Source organism: Chiloscyllium punctatum, chromosome 49 (assembly GCF_047496795.1).
Source record: "Chiloscyllium punctatum isolate Juve2018m chromosome 49, sChiPun1.3, whole genome shotgun sequence".
Taxonomy (NCBI): domain Eukaryota; kingdom Metazoa; phylum Chordata; class Chondrichthyes; order Orectolobiformes; family Hemiscylliidae; genus Chiloscyllium; species Chiloscyllium punctatum.
The window spans coordinates 43,688,844-43,698,653 of NC_092787.1; the positions used below are offsets into that span (position 1 = coordinate 43,688,844).

At 41.5% G+C, this 9,810-nt stretch overlaps 1 protein-coding gene across 1 annotated transcript; it reads left to right on the top strand.

The window, feature by feature from the left end:
- The first annotated feature begins 251 nt into the window (after positions 1-251).
- LOC140469640 (tubulin beta chain-like) lies at positions 252-8,916 on the top strand. Its single transcript, XM_072566339.1, has 4 exons — positions 252-430; positions 5,382-5,490; positions 5,570-5,680; positions 6,859-8,916. The coding sequence occupies exons 1-4, from the start codon at positions 374-376 to the stop codon at positions 7,911-7,913; spliced, it is 1,332 nt and encodes a 443-aa protein (XP_072422440.1). The 5' UTR covers positions 252-373; the 3' UTR covers positions 7,914-8,916.
- Positions 8,917-9,810: the final 894 nt, after the last annotated feature.

Below are 9,810 nucleotides of genomic sequence, written 5' to 3' on the forward strand. Positions count from 1 at the left end.
GCTGAAAATGCCATAATGCAGCCATGAATGGGCGGGGCTGTTCCGAGCCAGGCAGCAGAGTCCAGCCAATGGAAGACGAAACACTGCGAACACCAGCGCAATGGGCGCGGTACATTGATGGACAGGCAGGCTGAGCAATCAGAGACAAGGACGGCGGGACGCCTTATATGATAGACACAACAGTGGACAAATCAGCATCAGACAGAGCAGGCGTGGGCGGGATAAACAGGGCTACAATAAAAGGCACCGCGCGGGCGGTAGCACTGCACTTTGCGCTTCTCGGTCTTTTGTGGTCGTCGTAGTGGGGGAGGAGCGTTTGGAATAAGGAGCAAAACTAAAATTAGCCTCCAATAGCCCCCTCAAAGCAGCTAGGATGAGGGAGATCGTGCACGTTCAGGCCGGCCAGTGCGGCAATCAGATCGGGGCCAAGGTGTGTGTGTGTGTGGCTGGGCGGCGCGGCGCGGCGCGGCCTAGTTGTACCGCGGCTTTCCAGCATGGCCGCCCTGCAGCGCCACTCCCTGATTTGTGCAGCGTGTGTGGGACGGGGGATGGGCGGCATCGGCCTCTGCGGGGAGCCCGGCTGCAACCGGCCTCGGTCACTGAGTGCGGCGGCGGTAGGGGTAGGGGTGGGGTTCGCCCCCGCCCCGATCATCATGGGGGTTAGTCCACGGGAGTAACCCCGCGTTGACGATTAAGATCGTGGGCAGCGCCGTCAACGTGTATCCGGCATCTCTAATGTCGCCTGATCTACGGTGTTGTTTCTGGGGTGGGAGGTGATTAATCCCAGTCAGAACTTCCCCTTTTTTTCTTATGGGTTTGTTAACTAAAGTCGGAGTAACCGGTTATTGTAGCGGGAAACGCGCAGGCTGCAATCTTTTGGTGATTTTTTTTTTAGTTGGGTTTTGATCAACGTTGCTGGGAATTACAAAGAGAAGGGCGCCTCCCTTTGTGGGGATTTTATCAGCGTGCGGCTCTTGGTATTTTTTTTTCGTAAACTTAACGATGGTGATATTTCAGGATGGAGCTTAGCTAACCCTTGTGGAAGTTCGATAATTTAATTAGGAAAGAGTTCACGCCTTCATTAGGAATGTTTTGTTTCTAAAGTGGGATTGATTTGACACTAGATTAAACGATGCGACTGCAGTCCTTTTCATTTGAGACACTTTCTTATCAAAATTGCGTTAGTTAATGAATTGGGATAGAGGATGCTATTAAGCTTGACAGTGACGTCTAACCGGGTGCGGTATCCACCCTCTTGCAGGTGGGTTCTTAACTGAAAATGACACCCTCTTTTTCCACTTGATAGATAACAGGCCTCCATTTTGGTAGCAGATATCTGAAGCACTGCTAACAGGTGCACTCTTGGTGTCTCAAGATTACTACTCACTACAATGCTTCTGTGTAGAGCCAAACTAATGCTTACCACGAACTCCTGATTTTCCAGATCTGAAGGTTAAGATTTGGAAAAATGTAGTTGTGCAGTGAACTTGTGGAAGACTAAAACTTGTAGATTTAGTGCTTGGTACAGCAATGACTCATTGTCTTAAGTTTGAATACAACTCGAGTGATTTGATCTTCATGATTTAATTGGCTTGCACTCACTGGTAATTGGTTCAAATTTCTAGACTTTTTTTAGCAGTATTTTAAGAAATAGCTTTAAGAAATGTTTCAACTAGAAGATTTTAGCTTGGTCCTGGAAAGGGGATCTGTGGTGTGAAGAGGGAACAGGCTTTTCAAGACATTCTCAGCCATTTGTTTGATCTTTAGTCATGCTGTAATGTGCATAAAACAAGCTCCCACACTGTGGATCACATAATTGGAGGTGTGAGCTTTGCCTTGTTTTATCCAGTGTAAGATTCTTGGTTGCAATGCCTCTGACTTCTCTGCCATTTTCAACTGCTTTTACCATCAGGCTGATATTTCACCCATGAGACTTGATTGGACATCATGGGTATAGGATACTTTGTATGAGTAAATTGACTGAGCTCTGACATCTTTTTGAAAACTTAAGACATTCTTATAGAAAGGCCACTTAACAGCAATTCTTTGTAAAAAGATGCTGTTGAGTGGGATGGCAATTACCTGATACCAAATATCAGGAATTGAACCTATTTTCAACACTTGCATTTTCTACTTTTTATTAAGTTGGTGTTATAAATTAGGCCTTGTATACTATTGAATAGTGATTGCAGATACATTTTATTCGTATGAAAAATTCTTGGAGTTTTGCCACTCAAGTAAGAGCTGATGTTTTTGCCCCATCGCATACTATATACTTGCGCTGAGTACAGCCATGGGTTTAAAGCACTAAATTGGCCTTTGCTTCAGTTGGAGGAGAAAGTGAGGACTGCAGATGCTGGAGATCAGAGCTGAAAATGTGTTGCTGGAAAAGCGCAGCAGGTCAGGCAGCATCAAAGGAGCAGGAGAATCGATGTTTCGGGCATAAGCTCTTCAGGAATGAGGAAAGTGTCCTCACACCCTTTCCTTATTCCTGAAGAAGGGCTTATGCCCGAAATGTCAATTCTCCTGCTCCTTGGATGTTGCCTGACCAGCACGTTTCCAGCAACACATTTTCAGCCTTGGCTTCAGTTGAGCATTCACTTTCATTTATTAACCCAGTTGAGTGGAAAAGAAGATTAATCGTTGTATGGAGTTTGGGAGGGTCTGTTGCAAGGAAACAAAGTTTATATCACATCTGATTTTTTTTAACGTTTCAATATTAAACTAAGGTTATAGTGGATCTTCTATCACCTGGCTTAATATGAATTATTGTAATTGTCATCAACTGCTAATTTGGATGTTCACACTTGCAAAATTTTGTCAAGGGCAGTAATCACTGAAATCTGAAATGTAAAAGATATTTTGCATTAAATTTTGCAAAGCAAGCTGCATCCCAGAAAGAGTTTAATTTGTATTCATAAGTGATTATGGGGACTGTGGGCACAATGATGGCAAATTGTCCTCCTGGTAATGGAGGCTTGCAATGAGACACCTATGGTAAGGGTTGATGGAGTGCAGAAAAAAATTTAAACCTGGTTCTAGAGATCAACAATGAATGTAGATCTTGTTTCTTAAAGCTGAAGGCCCTGGATGTAAGAGCATGTTAAAATAGCTTCAAAACTAAAGTAGCTATTAGAGGCTATCAAAATCTTGGCTGGATGGTGAATTCTGAATTATACCTAAATGAAGCAAAGGAAATAATAGAATAAGTGACTGGAGTCAGAGCAATAATCTGGTTTATGATGTGGTAAACCCCTTTAAATCAAACCAGACAGAATCTCTTCTCATACCATAATCTGAAACTGAGTGGCAAAGAACTATCCCCAATATTACTATTTAAAGAAATTAACAATTTTTAAATTCAAATGAGAGCATTAGACAACTATTTCCAACCCTTTTTCTCTTAAACCTATATTTTACCTCTCTACAGTACTGTTCTGATTTTTAAAGAAAACCCCAATTTTTAAGATTTACAAAAACACATTTCCAAACCAGTTGTCTTCAGATGTTGAACTTTCTCTGTAGATTCCTGTAGTCATCATTCATCTTATGATGCACGACTTTTTTACGGACAGGTATCTTTCAGAGCTATTGTTAGCAGTTGGTTGAGCTGCTCCTTGCTGTTCAGTTCTCCCCAGCTGTTCAAATATACCTGGTTTTTTTATATACGCCAAAACATCAGACCATCTTGTTGGTTTGATGTCATCACAACATTCAAATTTGATTGGGTTTTGGTATCTATCGGCATAATTTAAACTGGCCGAATTCAAATTTGTGTACCATGAGAATGCATCTCCAGCTATTTGTTTCACAACCAACTTTAAATTGTTAGCACACTGCTTTCAGTCCTTACCAGCTTTCACCCTCATAAAGGTACAATACACACCTACACAACACTTGGGTGTGATTTTTTTCCCCTCCCATTTGATTTAAAGTGGAGGTGAGAGCAGAGGCCCACATCTGACTAAAGACAATAGCTTAGCAGAATTTAGTGTGGGATAGCATAAAAGTAACAGGACTGTGGATGCAGGAGCATTGCATAGGGATCGCTTTAGGGGGTAAAGAGGCTTGCTGCCACGTACAAGACCCTAAGATAAATGAGCAGTAAGCCATTAGACCATAAGTCTGTTTCATCATTCAATAAAACTGGTTCATCTGATGTTCCAAATTGACTTTTCTGCCTCTACTAATAATTGATTCTCAATCACTTAAAAATTCATACATCAGTCTTGCATATACTCAATAGTATCTGCAGCCCTTACAGTAATGAATTTCACAGATACAGTACTGAAGAAACTACTCCTGTCTTGAATAGGTGACTTATCACTGCAGGCAGTGCATTACTCCTGACTCCAAATATAACTTCAAGTCCAGGTATCATTATTGTACATAGTACAACCTCCAATGCCATTATACCATTCCTAAGGTTTATTTTCCATTTAAATTTTCCCCTCAAAGTGCCTAATCCCAGCTTTCCATATTAATTCAATCATGTTTTTGCCTCCTTATCTGGTCTGAATCCCTTTGCAGACTAGGTATTGTTTGCTTATTACAACTACCAAGGTCACAGATGAATAAATAGGTATGTTTACTTAAGTGATCCAAGTCATCAACTGTAAATGTGAAGAAATATGTTCTGGCACATGGTAAAGGGATTGCAATGAGGTGATCTTGTACTGTCTTAATGGAAGTTTTTGAATGTTAGGGAATTTGAGTAAGAAAAATGGAAGTGGCTTTCCAAGTAGTGAAAGGTGATATAAGCTAAAAGACCTCAAACTTAAAGCATATTTTCAAATTCTCTACAAGTGTAGAGATAAATATGCCAGAAATGTCATTAAAATGACAATGCAGTAGTTCCAAGCAGCATTCCAATGTCACAAACTTCATCTAAAATGTGGCTGTGCCCATTTATGGGTTGGGGGGAGAGAGAGGCAATGACCCTGAAGTCTGAAAATATGACCTGGCTCAGGATTGTTTTTCCTCTTCAAAACTAGTCTGCTTTGTGGTTACAACAGTAATTCCTTTAACATGATGGTGACTTGCTCATTATTAGGCTGCACAAGCTTGCTGTACTAATAGTTTTCCTCTTTCTGTGGCTAGAGGGAGCTTTCCAAAAGATAGAAATAGCTTTCATTGTTTCCACTTAATGTCCAGATGTTTAAAAGGGTCAGTGAAAATAAATTATCTGTGGGTGAATGAGAATTTCTCACCAGTGCAGAGAAAGGTACTATGCAACAAATGTATTTCAAGTCAGTGGGAGCAGATGCAAATCCTTTTTTAAAGTCTTGCATTAAAGCAGTTTGCTCATTCAGTCTGGAATTATAATTGTAGACATGTATTAGCCACAACATGAGCTTGATGTTTTAATATTCTGTCTTCAGTTTTGGGAAGTTATCAGTGATGAACATGGCATTGATCCCACTGGAACCTATCATGGTGACACTGACCTGCAGTTGGAGAGAATTAATGTCTACTATAATGAAGCTTCAGGTACTCCTGTCTGTCTGTTACCTATTTTTGATTTGAGCTTGCTATGTAGCAGTAATCTAACCCTACAAACTTTCAATAGGTGGCAAATATGTTCCTCGTGCTATCCTTGTGGACCTGGAACCTGGTACTATGGACTCTGTACGTTCTGGGCCATTTGGTCAGATCTTCAGGCCAGATAACTTTGTGTTTGGTAAGTGAAGCTTGTATAAATATCTGAGAGCTGGTAGCTCTTGTAAAGTGCAGCTGGTCTCAATGAAGGGTCATGTGCTAAAATTTGAGTTGTCTCTAGATGGGTTAAATGGTATTTCCATAGGTTTATAGAATAATATCACTTATTTATTCCTACATGTATGTCAAGGTTATCCTGTTTAGACAGGGATAGTAATCCTTCTAATTCACAGGCTTATTCCTTTTATTTGATAAGAATACAAATCTTGAATTGATCTCTCTGGAGCCTGTTGATGATTGCATGATCTCTGTATCTGAAGGAGATCATTTGTGCTGTCAGTTCTACCTCTGCTTTCTGTCAATCAGCCTAACACAAGCTCCTGCTATAGGAGCAGGTCAGAGGCTAGAACAGGGCAGCAAGTAACTGACTACCCAAAGCCTGCCCATCATTCACACATCAGTCTAGTGTGCTGTTCAAGCTGACCCAAGGCTTGATACCATCCAGGACAAAGTAGCCTGCTTGATTGGCACTGCATCCACTCTCCCCTCCATGGTAGCTGCAGTATCTTCCTAAAGATGCACTACAGAAATTCAGTTCCTCCAACCAATAAAGTACTTTCCTTTAGAAGGACAAGAGCAGCAGATATATAGGAACATCGCCCCCTTCAAGTCACTCACCATCCTGAGTTGGAAATATTGCCATTCCTTGACTACTAGGTCAAAACTCCTGGCATTGCACCCAAAGGGCATTGGGGGTCAACCCACATGTGGATTGCTATGGGTCAAGAAGATAGCTTGTCATACTTTCAAGGGCAGCTAGATGTAAGCATTAAAATACTGGCAAGCCAGTGACTCATGTCCTACACTTATCAAAAACTCTAACCTCTGTGGTTTCAACATTTTTAATGAAATCTGACATTGCAATAGTTTGTGCTTAAGAGCTGAACTCCAGCTGCCTACTAAAAGGAATTTTCATTACTCAATTCTTTCACTACTTTGCCTCAAGTACACAATCCAATTAACTGCATCTGAACTGTAATGAGTGACTAGTTCCTGGTAGAAATTGCTGTTGCCTTGTGTGAATGGTGTACCCAGCAATATAATTTAATTTGCACACTTTGTTTAGTACTAGTTGCAAAATTAAAACTAACCTTTGTTGCAAAATGTAATTTACTAAAAACATGGCATCCTTTGTTTCAGGGCAAAGTGGTGCTGGGAACAACTGGGCCAAAGGTCACTATACAGAAGGAGCTGAACTAGTTGACTCTGTTCTGGATGTGGTGAGGAAGGAGGCTGAGGGATGTGATTGCCTCCAGGGATTCCAGCTTACCCACTCGCTGGGTGGTGGTACTGGCTCTGGTATGGGCACACTCCTCATTAGTAAAATCCGTGAAGAATACCCAGACAGAATCATGAATACCTTCAGTGTTGTGCCTTCACCAAAAGTGTCAGATACTGTAGTAGAGCCTTATAATGCAACTCTCTCTGTCCATCAGCTTGTAGAGAACACAGATGAGACCTTCTGTATTGACAACGAGGCTCTGTATGACATCTGTTTCCGAACCCTCAAGCTCACAACTCCCACTTATGGTGACCTGAACCACCTTGTATCAGCCACCATGAGCGGTGTAACAACCTGTCTGCGTTTCCCTGGTCAGCTCAATGCTGACCTGCGTAAACTAGCAGTGAACATGGTCCCCTTCCCCCGCCTGCACTTCTTCATCCCAGGTTTTGCTCCTCTGACAAGCCGTGGTAGCCAGCATTACCGTGCCCTGACAGTACCTGAGCTTACCCAACAGATGTTTGACGCCAAGAACATGATGGCAGCCTGTGATCCTCGACACGGCCGCTACCTGACCGTTGCTGCCATTTTCCGAGGTCGCATGTCCATGAAAGAGGTGGATGAACAGATGTTGAACGTCCAGAACAAAAACAGCAGCTATTTTGTTGAATGGATCCCCAATAATGTCAAGACTGCTGTCTGTGACATCCCACCCAGAGGCCTCAAGATGTCTGCCACCTTTATTGGCAACAGTACAGCCATCCAAGAGCTGTTTAAACGCATCTCTGAGCAGTTTACTGCCATGTTCAGGAGGAAAGCCTTCTTGCATTGGTACACTGGTGAGGGCATGGATGAGATGGAGTTCACAGAAGCTGAGAGCAACATGAATGACCTGGTGTCTGAGTACCAGCAATATCAGGATGCTACAGCTGAGGAAGAGGGTGAATTTGAGGAGGATGAAGAGGTTGCCTAAGCAGTATTGTGGTCAGAGCTAAATTTCATTGAGACTTGTCTAATGTCTTTTTCTTATACTTTACACTATTCATGTGTTCTGCATTTCTATCTTTGAAACTGTAAAATTTTAATTGTAGCCTGGTGGTATCTGCAGCATTGACTTGCATAATTGGAATCACCATATTCATGTGATACTTGTGGGTTCTGTTAATCTTCTCCCCTTGAAATAAACCTCCCTTTTGGAAGGAGGAGTCCTGGCAGTTGCCCCAGTTAAGAAATTACTACCAGGTCTACCACATTTGACCTGGTCAGTGAACATTTGAGTTGGGAGGTTTGATACAGACCCTCTGAACGTAACTAGTGAGATCTACTGCCACTTGGATGTGGATCAATAGCCAGGCTGATCAACCTGGTCTTGTATCCATAAGCAGAGCTTAAAGTAGAGACACTGGCATGTCTCGAAGACTGACTGCCTTTTCATCATGAGATTTTTACAGTTCATAAATTTTATCCACAATGCTTTAAGGGAGTGATCATTTTAAGACATGTTTTTGGCCAGAAATCATTGTGAAAGTGAAAATTATGAAGTATGGATCAGTGTCACTATTGATGCAGAAGATTGTTGCTACTATACCTATTCAGTAGGGTTGCCACAGCCTTATTTCTTAACACTGTCAAATATCATGCTGTAAATTGGGCAGAATATTTCCTGACTTTCTAAAGGTGTTTGTGTTCCTAGAGCAATCAAATTCCAGCTGTGAACCTACCAACTCTACCTGAGTTTTCTGGCAGTGGCATCCCTAGTCCTGTAAAGCAAACTCATTCCAAACTTCTGCTAAGGTTGAAAGTAACTTTTGAGACAGTAACTGCCAGCACTCCAGGCAAAATGTGCAAACATCATGTTTTGTTGGCAACTTCAGTGTCACTATCCAAATTTGAGCTGTTTAACTGATGTTCTGAGACATTTGTATGGACACTGCTCCTGTAAAATCATGTTTGACCATTAAACTAGCACAGCACAACTTTTTTCTTTCTGATTTGTTATTTGTGATCTTGTGGATATTGGGGCAGCTGCAAGAACATGGATACTTTGAACTATATGAAGGAACATAAAAGATCAGGCAAGTAGTTTATGCTTGTAGCTTTAAATTTAGATCCATCTGACTACATACTTGTACCTCATGAATCATGGTTTACCTTCATATTAGTTCCTGTCAAAGAATTGACACAAGCTTTCTATTGTGGTTGCATTTTTTGTACTGTCCAGATGTATTACATTCCAGTGATTAAATTTTCATGACTGGTTTGTTCCATTCCAGACCTCTTAGAACAGCAAATGTTGAAAGCTCTTGGACTAAGGACATAAAGCCCAAAATGCCTCTAGCTTCAGCCAAAAGTTTGGCTTGGTGCAAAAGCTTGCTTTATACATCTCCAAGTCCTGTTGGGGACTGTACCACTGTATCACACACCACTACTTAAAACAATTGGCTTGCTCCAGATATCCATCTTTCTGCTTGCTGTGGTTTGCTGCTATTCTGTAAAGTACAAATTCCAGCTAGTAGTTCTCCTTGTTTGTGTAAAATTCCACTGAGTCCAACCATGCAGTAATTAAAGTATCAAGGAAAAGACTACACATTCCTATTTATTTACTAGTGTAGGGACAATGTTTAATTTTACACGACTAGATCAAACTGGTTCTCAACAGTAAACCAGAACTTGCATTCTGCTACATATCCAACAACTAAATATCAATCTAAATGTAAGTAATCATTCTGTAACACTACTGAGAATTGCAATCTAAGCTGGAATTGCAGTCTCTATTTTGAGGAAAGATTCCTCAGTGTGGAAACAGACTATTTATTTGTTCAAGTCCACACAACCTCCAGAGTATCCCCACCCAGACCCATTTCCCCCTA